At 45.2% G+C, this 12,512-nt stretch overlaps 1 protein-coding gene across 4 annotated transcripts in view; it reads right to left on the bottom strand.

The window, feature by feature from the left end:
- ADGRL1 (adhesion G protein-coupled receptor L1) overlaps positions 1-12,512 on the bottom strand; it is a 979,436-nt gene that overhangs the window by 125,855 nt on the left and 841,069 nt on the right. For all 4 annotated transcript variants that reach the window (XM_069603973.1, XM_069603976.1, XM_069603977.1 and 1 more), the window contains exon 13: positions 7,807-7,977. In XM_069603973.1, coding sequence (XP_069460074.1) covers positions 7,807-7,977 — 171 coding nt within the window. The remainder of the gene's footprint in view (positions 1-7,806; positions 7,978-12,512) is intronic.

Below are 12,512 nucleotides of genomic sequence, written 5' to 3'. Positions count from 1 at the left end.
ATCGAAATTGGGAAGGCTTTAAAACACTGGGTTGAAACAGGTGCAAGGAGAAGCCCGCCTGGCCAGTGTGTCGTGGAGAAGGGGAGAGTGGTACACGCTCCATAAAACCACAAGGAAGCTGTGCATTGGAAAGCGCAATTTCATGCTAAAATGAATTTGTGAACAAAACACATAGATCTAAAGAGACCAACATTGCAAAGCACGTCATTACAAATAGAGACACGGTCTTGAGCTGTGGTTCTACTGCAGTATGCGTTAAGGATATATGGGTGCAGAGGAGAAGAACTACACAATGCAAAGTATTGTGGATAGTTTCAGGAGGATAGCACAGGGGCAATGCGTTTGTCTTAGAAGCGAGACAACGCAGAGCAATACAGGTTCGAGCCCCGGTGCGCTTAGAGACTGGACTCCTGCAATAGGCTGTTATAAAAGAATGATCCATTTCTCTTTGATGCTGGCGATTTTAAAACAGGCCAAGCAAGAACTACTTCATGAACAACAATTAACAATGGATAAGTCCTTCAAGAAGGAGCGAGCAAGTCTCTAGAGGCCAAGAGGAGCAATGACACCCCTTATAATTGAATCAAATAGCAGAAAATAAGAGGTCGAAACTGACAAATTTGTGGTCACCTCACACGTGACTCAGAAAGTCAAAAACAAGGGCTATACATTAAGCTGTGGATGAAGATAGTGATGTGCTTACACTCCCTTGAATGTAATAGAAAAGCGAGCCAGGTACAAGGTCAACTACAGATGGGAAACTTTTGCTTATTGTCAGACTGATGAGAGATGATGGACTCATTGGGAAAGCGGGGAGTAATCTGACGTGATTCAAGCACCTGGGTTTCATTTTGCTTACATGCTGCTAGCTGAGCCAAAAGCCCAAGGTTGGATGGGGATGCCAACCAATCAGTGGGTCTATGGGGCAGCCTGCTATACAATGTTGCATAGACCAATCTGCTGCCATTTTGTCAGCTATAATCAGTATTATACGTATTGAGAGGTAGTTTGAGGCGTGCCTTATAGATAAGAAACAGCCAATTAAGTACTAACCCATATGTATTCTATAAGTATATATTTTATTTATTTATTCATTTAGTATTTGTAGAGGGCACTACAGCCCATAGCCAACGAGGCGCTTTAAGGAGGTTTAAGGAGGCTTGCTTGCCGGTTATAATAAGCGGCCCAAGAAAGTATGCTTAGATACATTCACTTAGATACATTTGTTAGGTTAGAGTTGTGACAATTTCAAACGTTACAGTTGTTCACTCATACTCTTATCCAGGTAACAGAATGTAAAACAGACAGATTTCATATACATGGTGACAAAGTAGTACAGATTTAACGGGGATATGCTCTTTAGATAAAGAGCTGGGTTTTTAGGGCCTTGCGGAAGGCTGTGTGTGAGTTCCCCTAAACAATCCCTCCTGCCAATAGGTTTCACAATTTTCCATGCAGGATGACATCATAGAGGACGCATATTGGGGTATACAAACCTCTGTGTAATCAAGTTTGTGTGTGAGTGTGCAAGGATCAGTCTGATGCCTGTCAGTTCTCCCTGCTTTATTAAATTAAGAATAAAGTAGCACTTTACTATATTCTTTGAGCTGTCCGGTTATTTGGTCTGAGATTTTTATTGGTAATTCCATCTAGCACAAGAGACGCTTCAAGGTGCTAGAGCACAAAGGTTTGGTCTGGCGTCCTGAATCTTTAACACTGCCGTTCTCAAGTCTCTGGTCTCCCAATCGCGCAGCTTTTTAATGCAGTACTGACAGCTGTGCTGACAGTGGCTAGTTTTCCTTCATGTAATTACCTGCCGAGGTTGACAGTTCCTGTACATTGGATCCCCAGAGTGGCTTTGCCGAAGACCAGGGTCTTTAACCAAACATAAAATATGTGGATTTAGCAAAGAGGCCAATGGGCCTGCACCGCTCAGCTGCGCCATCTAGGATTTGGCAGGTGATGACGCACAATTAAAAGCAAAGAATTTCCGCCTTTGGCAATTAGGCCAGCTATTACCACCGGCCCATTGTCGAGAGGCCCAGGGAACGCAGTGAAACTAGAATAGCGGCGAATGGTTTTAATAAGCAAAATATAAGGCATAAGAATGATGCATGGGGAGTGATTCAAGATGCTTAGTTCATTCCAGCGCTCAGTCCCTTCCCCTGCACCCCTTTCCATGGCCAATAAGGCCTTTCTGCCTTTCTTGAGATTTAGAGCTTGCTCCCTGTGTCTAGTGTACAAATGTCAGTTTTTACTCCCTCCCCGTTTACTGAGGCAAACCGTCGAATTAAATGGATAATTGCTTAATCACCAATCATTGTTCTATTGGGTGTTGGGGCAGTGTGACCAGGGAGAGCCCTTTGATAGGATATGGAGTTTTGCTGCCTATCCCAGGGGTAGCAGTCTCAAAATGCTCCCATTTTGTATTCTTCCCTTTGTTTCCAGCGCAGGAGCTGATGTTTGTTCGCTGCTATTCTCCTCCCTTGCCTGCCAAGTTAGTTGGTTTTGGGGGGGTTTCTGTTGTTTGAAAGGCCATCAAGAGGGACAGGCAGGCTTGTAGTAAGTTTCTAACTGTGAAGAAAATGATTGTACTTTGAGAAGGGGAATGAAAGGATTTTTCTCATTAGGTGCTACACAGTTGCAAGCGAGATAGAGGGGTTTCCTTCGGAGCTCTGCTGCAGGGGATGGAGGGTGTGGAAAGAGAAGTCGCCCTTCAAGGATACTCCCTTGACGTTCAATGGTCGTCTGTGTGTGGGCTAGGCTTTCTCCATAGCTTAACGCCCTCTGCATCCCTGGTGGGCAGCCTAGCACCTTGGGTGTGGTTTCGAGGGATCCCATGGTAGGGTCTCTGGGGGGGATCCTGTGTGTTTAGTCTGCAAGGGTTTCCCTCTCACTCTTTATATAGCACCAACACCAGAGGGTTGGACCGGGTCACGAATGTGGGCTGGTTGTGACATGCTGGAGGGTCAGGACACTTAGGGAAGCCAGCAACAGGCAACACACCCGAGGAATCGGTCCTCAAAGGAAGGAGAGAAGAAGGAACAGACTATGCGGGGGTGGGAAGGAACAGTGCAGGACACCAAGGTATGGGCTCTGTGAACTCAGAGTGTAGGTTCGTGGGCGTCTCCCCGTGTTCAAGTAGTGCAACGAGAAGTCAAGTCCAAGTAACCACAATGCCTGGAAAATCGCCTAAACAGCAGAATGAGAAACCCCCTGAATACTTGATACAATTTTCTATACCGATTTTTTATATGAAATGATATGTTATTTATAACACACTTAATACCGAGAGGTTTCTAAGTGCGGACCCGGGGATCGGGCCTGTGTTGCTCTATGTCGTCTTGCTTCCAAGGCGAGCATGTTGCCGCTGAGCTATCCTCCCAGCACCAGTATCCTTCCTTACCAGTGATCTTGGCAAGGGGTTTGTGCATATGTGGTCCAGGCCTCAATTAATATGAAGCTCTCTGGCATCAGGGACAAAGACCTGGAATCCATCGGCCCTATCTCCAATCTTAGCAGAAATTGGATTGTAGCTAACGCACTCAGACTTAAACCAAAACCTAAAGAGGCGACGTCGGGTGCCAAACAATCACTGGTTAAACTGAAGCTTAGATAATAAGAACATCTATCCCAGATAAAAATAAATTAAATCCCAGCGATGCTGCATTTACGGTTCCATTTTGCGTACGATAGCACCTGGAGCCTAGATACTAAAAACAATTCTAATTTAACGTTACATCGATTCTTCCAGCCTTCCCCCACTATTAGATCAGGAATCATTGGCGCTGGGTCAATTACTGCAACTGGAAAGTTATTGGATTAGCAGCCTGAATACAAACCATGAAGAACAGGAGGCCAGAATTATGACTCGGACAAACAATGAGGTGCCAGCATCACCCAATTAGGAAACAATGATCCTGTCTACCGGTTAAATCAAGTATCAGCGGTCGAAGCACTGGCGCTTACGCAGAAGATCGCTCATTGATCAGTCTGCCGTGATAATCTCCAATGTTGAATTGCTCCGCATATTCATTGATGCACGCACTGAGACCAGATCGGAAAGCTTTGGTGCTTGGGCTCAAAATCCCTGAAGAATCCACGGGGGACATCGGACACGACAAACCAGACCATAAGCACAAACGCCAGAGCTCAGACCAGCCAAACTCACGATTTATGATCAAGATCATTTATGGATCCACTGGGGAGGCCCGGGTGCAACAAATTGGACTGTAAAAATCAACGTCATTGCCCAAACGACACAAGACAGTTTTGCTTAGAATCCTCAGGTTCCAAAACGCAGATATAGGTGATTATCGATATTGTCAATCGATCAATTTCTTTAGACCTTTCAGCAGCTCTTGCCAGCCAGAAGCATTGGGATGCAGCCCTAGCGTGGGCACAAGACACTATACTGATGGACTTCATCACGCGGAAGACGCCCTTTGGCATCAAAGAGATAGACGACTCCATGAAAGATGAATTCATCAAATGTGTGCACAGTTCTCAAAGCCACGTCTCGGTCAAGAATACAAAATGGAGACCCTCTAGGGTAGGTGATTCAGCTTCTCTACAGACGCGCACTCCCTTTTTGTTTTGGTTTTAAATCTGAGGGGAGAAGGAGTTGATCCCCGGATCCTTCACACAGTGCCCCCTGCAGCCCACATGCCCCACTTGGTGTCCCTGGCACGCTCTGCCCCTCACCTCCCTTTACCCTTCCAGGGCACCCAGCAGCCTCCGCGGCACCACAAGCAGACCTCTCCCTCCCTTTACCCGCTGTCGCCCCCGGCAAGGGCTCTGCACATGGGCACGCCACCCTACCCGGTGGTAGCATGAACCTGCCTGGACCCTTTACTGCTCAGCCTGGAGCATCCTTTCATTATGTTGGGCTTCCTGCAGCTTGGCATGGCTTGCGCACTTTTCTTTGAGACCCTGATTTTTTCCAAGCCTGTTGCTTTTATGTCAAGTGCATGAGACCAGCAGGATTCAGTGGAAAATTACTTTTATAGTTCAAAATATGACCCTAGATTGGAGAAGTAGGAGACTAACATCACTTCTCAGAAAAGGTAAAGAATGCGTGGAACAACCTCACATCAAATCCTGGGGTGACATAAACTGACATCATTCAGAAAGGGCTGGACCAGACACTGGGAGACAACAGGCTATAGAGATGCCAGGTCACAGGCACTCTTGAAGAGCGTGTGTAGTATCTGTCTGTCTTGCTATGGGATGTTGGGTGTGTAGTTGAGGGTTCCCTGTCCCTTCATTGGCACAGGTTTTTTCGAAGTAATTTTCGCTGAAAAAATTACTTCGAAAAGACTCAATGAGTTTAGTATTTTTTGTATTTTGCGGGGTCCTCTCCACATGCCCCCCCTCCTCTAGTCTCTTACTGCTGCCCCAGCCCTCTCCCCACCCATTGTAACCCTTTACGCCCACCTCTATATATTTTGATGAGTTTATTATGTGAAAATTACTTCGAAAAAATGAGCGTTGGTAAAACTGGAATCCCGTTGGCTGAGAGTGATGGTGTGGAGGGTTGATGTCGGTGTTCCGCGTCTGTGCTCCAAGCCTGTCAGGGGTGTTATATCTGCCATCCTGAGGGAGGGGTGCTAGGTCTTCTGGCTCCTGCAATGCTTACCTGGCCTCCCTATCTGGAGCCCTCAACCTGTTATCCTAGTCTGGAATAAAGTCTACATGTGACTACACACCAGCCTCAGAGTCTTATGTGATCCACCACACTTCGATAAAAGGACAACATGGAAACTCCACCAAAATGCCCCGTTATTCAACTACTGTTAGAGCACGACTCACACACGCGGATGGCAGAGAGCTAGAAACATTAAACACACCAATAGGCTGAGGGAGTGGCCCTGCCCACTACTAACCGACCCTCATTAAGGTTTTTCACCTTTAAAGGGATGGTCTAGTAAAAATTTTTATTTCAAAAATAGATAGGCCACATTAAAAAAAAAATACTAGCATCCTCCGTTTTAAAACTTCCTATGTAAAATTTTGAGCTATTCAAGCTCAAAATTCGAAAAAGCAAGCACAGGGGCGCCGCCATTTTGTGAAATGGAGGCCCTCCTGTGCTGGCTTTTGCTTTTGCGGCACTAATGAAGGAAAAGCCAGCCAGCTGTAGTAAACAAAGTCTACCGGGAAATCAGCTGCAGGTAGAAACACTATGCGGCATGTAAACATAACCGCGTGTGTTTCTGCCTGCTGTGGCTTTCACTTTGGGTCTCCCCTGGGAGCACCGGAGACCCAAAGTGATAGCCACAGCAGGCAGAAACACACGCGGTTGTGTTGGAAAACGCTGCGGTTTTTCTTTCCAAGTTTCTCAGGCTCCTCCGAGCCGGAGGAGCCTGAGAAACTTGGAACGAAAAACCGCAGCGTTTTCCAACACAATAACGTTGTATTTATGTTTGCGGTCCTTTCAAAAGCGACCGCAAACATAAATACAACGTTTTTAAAGCTGCGGTTTTATTTCTAAGTTTTCCGGGCTCCTCCAGCTAGTGCTTATTTTTTGTAAAAATAAATAAATAGCACTTACCGAGATTCAGCTGCAGCTTTCCTGCTCTGGTCTCCGGTCCGCGTCCTCCGAGTCCCGGCACTAATGAAGGGAATCCACCCAGCGGTAGACTTTATTTACTACAGCTGGCTGGCTTTTCCTTCATTAGTGCCGCAAAAGCCAGCACAGGAGGGCCTCCATTTCACAAAATGGCGGCGCCCTTGTGCTTGCTTTTGAGCTTAAATATCTCAAAATGTTACATAGGAAGTTTTAAAACGGAGGATGCTAGTATTTTTTTTTTAATGTGGGCTATCTATTTTTGAAATAAAAATTTTTACTAGACCATGCCTTTAAGTGTACACATCAAGGTTAGACAAACTACCACTACTGTTATCACCCGGTGATGCCCCGAGGTAAACCAAATGCCTGCATAGCCTGTTAGTGTTTACAGTGCATTAAATTATGAAGCACAAACAGGTGTAAATTAAAAAATAAACCAATTTGTTCAAGTACAAAAAATAATAATAAATAACCATAAATTGGTTATCCACAATATGTAAGACAACGCAAATTAAAGTTGATAAGGACAGTGCAGTTTTGATACAGACAGTAGGACAAGGGTTATCAATCAAATGACCTAAAGTGTCAGTGGTGTCATGAAAGTGTCATGTGCTGTGCAAATACGCATGGAAACTGAATTTAACACTCCATTCAAACTCTCCATTACTCCTTCATCCACATAGAATCAAATCACTCTAAACCATCTACGGTTGGCAATGCGGCATAGTGTTAAGGTCGTTGGCTAATATGTGAGCCTGCTGGTGGTGCCAAAGTCATTTGTCAGCGAGGCTGGCATTAGCACCATATCCCAGACGCACTGACTATCATATGCACCCTATCTTTTTAACAGCACCCTCCCACTGCCAACCCGATAAGCCCAGACGACCTTTGTCAGCAGCAGTGGCATCTGTCAGTAGCAATGAATAGAACACATTGTTTGCAGGCCTCCGTGCCATCTGGTGGTTTCAATAAATTGTACACTTGACCTTTACTGGCAGACGTACCCTCTCTGTCATATTGGTTTACTTGGCTGACCATTGTTGGCTTCAATACCCGCCATCAGTGACAATAATTACAAAACTGGCCAGCTGTTACTAGCAGTGCCAGCTAACTGCCAGGATGACTGGCATAGCTAACCACTGTACATTGCGTGGCAACCTACCAGCCATGCTCGAGAAATTAACTGCCCCTTTGCGACAGCCTGAGACGGCCAACATCAAAGAACTTCAAACACTTACTATCTTCCGGTGCGCCATCAGCACGGCAAAGTTGGTCAGGTGACTGCAGGCACAGGTGGTGTGGGTCTTGTTGGTGTCAACCAGCCGGCAGCCTTGGGTGGACCAGTATCCCATCATGGATCGCTCAGAGTAATTCCAGAAGGAGCAATTGGCATTGAAGTGGGTTTTGGACTGCGTAAGAAAGTAGGGAGACAGTATGGAGACAGTAGTGCGTTAATGGACTGTACTTCGATTATAATCATTCTTTGAGTTCTTCCCAATAGGTCTTGACACAAATCATGCATACACTTATAGCATCCGGGAGGGGACAGTGAGTGTTGTGTGTTGCTATTATTGCAACTATGGGTTCAAGAGTCACTATGGCAGGTGTAAGGGGTTAAGAGTAAGACTCAGACACAATGGCATGTTTCTTGGTTGCTATATACTTTTATTTCCATAAAATACGAAGAAGGGTTGGGGAAATTCTTATCCTACCCTTAATCTTAAGAGGGGTTTCCCTGCCTCAACAAAACTAAGGACCGTCTTTGTCAGGATGTTGAATAAAAGAGCGTCCTCTCTCCAAAAGTCCTAATCGCACCCTTACACTCTAAACTCAATGAAATGTGTAGAGCAAGGCTCTGGTAAGCTATATACGTGTAGCTTGCTTCACAAGTTCTAACCATAAAAGGTTTAAAGTGTAGAACATAAAAGAAATGTAGGGTTCCACCAGGGAAAGAGGTCTACCTTCACATAGAGTCCTTATGGCAGTTCAAAGTGTCCCTTTCCCATGTTTAACAGTATTCACAGGGGCATGAGTCTTCCTTTCAATTTCCTGCAAGCATGCAGTTTCTTTACAATGTTACACTTTGTCCACTTTATACCTCTGCTGTACGCTCCGACCAGGGTATTTGTGACTTTCTCTTCAATCCTTAAAAAGTGGTATGAGTCTTCCCTTTTGGTTTCACAACTTCACGTTTATTTGCCTTCACACTTCTGGTTTACTCCCTTGTCAGGAAATCACTTTGCTTCTCCTCTCACTCCTGGTTTACTTCCTTGCCAAGATGTCACTTCACCTCTCACTCCTGGTGTATTCCCTTGCTAAGATATTACTTCATCTCTTACTCCTGGGTCACTCTCCTGCCAGGATATCTCTTTACTTCTCACTCCTGGTTAACTTCCTTACCATGGTATCACTTTACTTCTTATTTTCCTCTCTGAGGTATGATTCTCACATCTCATTTCTGGGTTGCTTCCTTCCGAGGATACCACTTTGCTTATTTTCTCCCCCTCCTGGGTATGAGTCTCATACTCTGATTGCCTGGTGCACTAACCTGCTAGGGCTTTCTCTTTCTTTTTTCACTCATTCTTTTATTCACATGACAATAGCTTTTCAAAGTTGGGTCACTGAACCCTTTACAAAAGAGTTTGTATTTACTTTGTCTCCCCTTTCTAAGGGTTGAGTCTCCGGCCCCTTTTCAACTCTGTCAGTATGCATAATAGTTCCTCTTTTACAGTTTGGGCTTCCGTCTCACTTTCAACAATGTTGTTCACATACACATTACTCTCTTCTTTGGAACACTGGGTCTTTAACAATGTTCTCATTTATATCAGTTCCTCCACTATTTTTGATGAGTTTCTCTCACATGCTCAGCATGACGCAGCATTCGCTGTTAGGCGCCCTGATAAACCATTCTGTCTTTGTGGGCTTACTGGACTTCTCTGGCAGTCCTCTTGTCTACTCTTTGACTTCTTGTTCGGTTTGCTGACTAGGCGTACGTCCTGTCAGCTGGTCCGTCTTCGCTCTGGTTTCTCTCACTCTGGGCGGCTCCTGCTGCTCCCGGTCTCCAGGCGGCAGGCTGCTTTCAATTCGGTTCCTCCTCACACAGTTTGGTCCTATGGGTTGAGGCTCACACTCTCCTGGTTTCTGGTGTTTTCGTCGGCACTCGTACCGGTTGCTGATGGCCTCGAACCCTGCCACGCTCTAAGTCATCTCTTTCTGAGCTGCTTCACTCTCTCATTGCTATTAGCTATGGTAGTTATAAACTTTCCGGCATCCATCCAACGTTTCCAATGACTAGAACGTGGCGTTGGCTTTCCGGTTCTAGGCATCTTCATTGCTCAATCTCTCTTCCTCGTCCCAGTATTAAAATGGGAGTGGGGAGGGGGAAATGGAAAACAAGGCATTTGGCGTTGAAACCTTGGAATTCTTCCTCTATGTCACAATTAACCATACAAGTGTATTGTACACAGCGTCGGACTGGGGCATAAAATTGTCTCAGGGACCAATGAAAAAGTGTCCACAGTTACAAATGGCAATTCATTCCTTTTGCGACAGACTGTTGAGTAGTATCCACGGGGGAAGTTTTTTGATCAAATGTGATGCAAATTGTGCATTTTAAAGAATATTTATTCAGTAACACTGTTCACAACTACTAGCCACATGGTGAAGCAACTTATGAAACTGGCCCACATGGCCCAAAAAAGTGGTCAACTTGGACCCAAAAAATCGGGCCCACACTAGCATTGTGCGCTTTTAGTTTGGGCATTGCCCTATTGGCCAGTCCGAACCTGGTTATACAGGTGAATGGGTGTCATGTGGAATTAAAGGTTGCCAGGATATTTAGTTCTATGGTTTTCCTACATCTCTGGAGTTGGTCTTCCCCTATGTGGTCTTCCTGCAGATAGCCACACCCAAGGTCAGAGTCGGGTAGCTTCTGCCTTTCCCTGGCCACATAAGAGAAGCTTCACTCCCGAAAGTCAGTGGCAATATCACTAGATGTCACACAGGCTACAAGTCGGGCACATCTTTTGATGTTTATGATTCTCCCCGCACCATAATTGATTAATTCAGTCTGCAGTACTACTTCCTGATTTTGTGTTGGGTGTTACTCCTGTTACATCTCTATGGGCACTCAAGGACTTCTCGTATTGGAAGCTGGGGGGCGAGGTGGCAGGGGTATCCCCAAACTTTGGAATTTATTCCACTAATGCCAATTCCTGCTGCAGCCAGCATCCACAATATAGGGTTTGCTGTAACAAGTGTTTAACAGGTCTGTGCATGTTCACAGGTATGATATCATACCCAGAGAGGCCTTGTGATGCTTCTGTCATCATTGACCAGGCTTCGGCCATGTGATGACCCACCCCTTAGCACATTGGTCAGTCGCATCAGCCAATAGTTATACTCGGATTACTGGCTGTAACCTCCAGTGCAAGTCCCTGTTCTGAGCATTCCCACAGCTGGGCATCCGTACTCCTACCATCTTCCCTTACTGCCCACTTCTCACCCTGTTCAATTGCGCTTTCACTTCCCACACATTCCAAAGCATGTTTTCCTTCCCACTGTCCCACTTCCTCCATTTTCACAAACACTACATTCTCTGCCACAGAAAGAGAAAAGGGGTTCTATTTTGAACTCCTATCAATGAGATCGTGGTGATGTCACAATCATTAATGACTAGGCCGTTGCTCATGAGGAACCGCGCGGGGCTCCAGCTGCCAATGTTAGAAGCTCTCGTTTAACAGATTGGGCATGGACCTTCGATCAGCTCAACTGTCTGACTTTCATGATAAACTGTGTCTAGAAAGTGGTCTTGGTGGTTTCTGCTAGTGCTTGGCATACACAGCTAGCTCACTGACATCCATATAGTGGGCGCAAATGTACCCCTTCTGCTGTGCAGAGTCCAATTAGAAACAAGCAGCTACCAGGTGAGACAGGGTTCTTCCAGAAATAAATGTACATGCAACAGCAGAAATGTGCACTGTATGGGAGCTTCCAAGTGCTTTTCTTCAAAAGCCTATTGGCATTAGGAAAACAAGTTTATTTTATGTATTTGTCAGTGGGTACCGCTGACCATACCAGTGCAGCATCCATTACTCAGAATGTAATCTTAATCCAGATATCTGCTAGGACCAGAAACTGTGCTTAGACAGAATGGGATGTATTTTCAAAATGAAAATCCATGTTAAAACTAGATTGGCAGCTGTGTATAGTATGTCATACCTGGTGGCTTAGCGCTGTCACCTCACAATTTGGATGGCTAGGGCTTTTAAATATACAAGCATATCCATGAAGCAAATTGCAGTGATGAGGACAGTATTTAAAGTTTGGGAGCACCCACCTAAAGCGGGGACTGATTCATTTTACAGCCTTATTTCAGAGAAGTTTAACCGGTTGGCTTGGATACAGACCAGGAAGGCCCTTTTGCCAAGTGATGGTTTATGGTCATTTCATCTAAAACCATTGCATCTAATGCCATTCCATCGACATTTTTCCATCTAAGAAATGTCCATGTAATGCATTTTTTTCCCCTTTCATTTTGGATTTGGAGGTCCCCACCATAAGCCCCCGTGTTGTACCCTTTAAAATACACCTGAACAACAATGAACCCTTTACTCCCCCAAAAAATGCATTAGATGGGCATTTTTAAGATGGAAATACTTCGATGGACTGGTATTAGATGGTTTGGTTTTAGATGAATTGACTAGACACCCAAGTTGATTAATACACAATTCATCCATGAGTGAAGGTCAGGGTTTTCCAAGCGTTGGGCTGAATTGATAACAGACTCTAAAGGGGGTACAGAAGAGGGTGATTAGGCAAGGGTGCTGTCATTTCAGCAAGGCACATTTGTATTTGGGGAGGCAGCAAATGAGCAGTCCTAAGGTGCACTGGTTGCGTGTGGAAAGTTGGGATCACTTTCTACATCTTACATCACCATATGCCC

This window comes from Ambystoma mexicanum, chromosome 3q, assembly GCF_040938575.1.
Source record: "Ambystoma mexicanum isolate Mex_15411 chromosome 3q, UKY_AmexF1_1, whole genome shotgun sequence".
Classification (NCBI taxonomy): domain Eukaryota; kingdom Metazoa; phylum Chordata; class Amphibia; order Caudata; family Ambystomatidae; genus Ambystoma; species Ambystoma mexicanum.
This window is presented reverse-complemented; position numbering and strand designations above follow the sequence as displayed.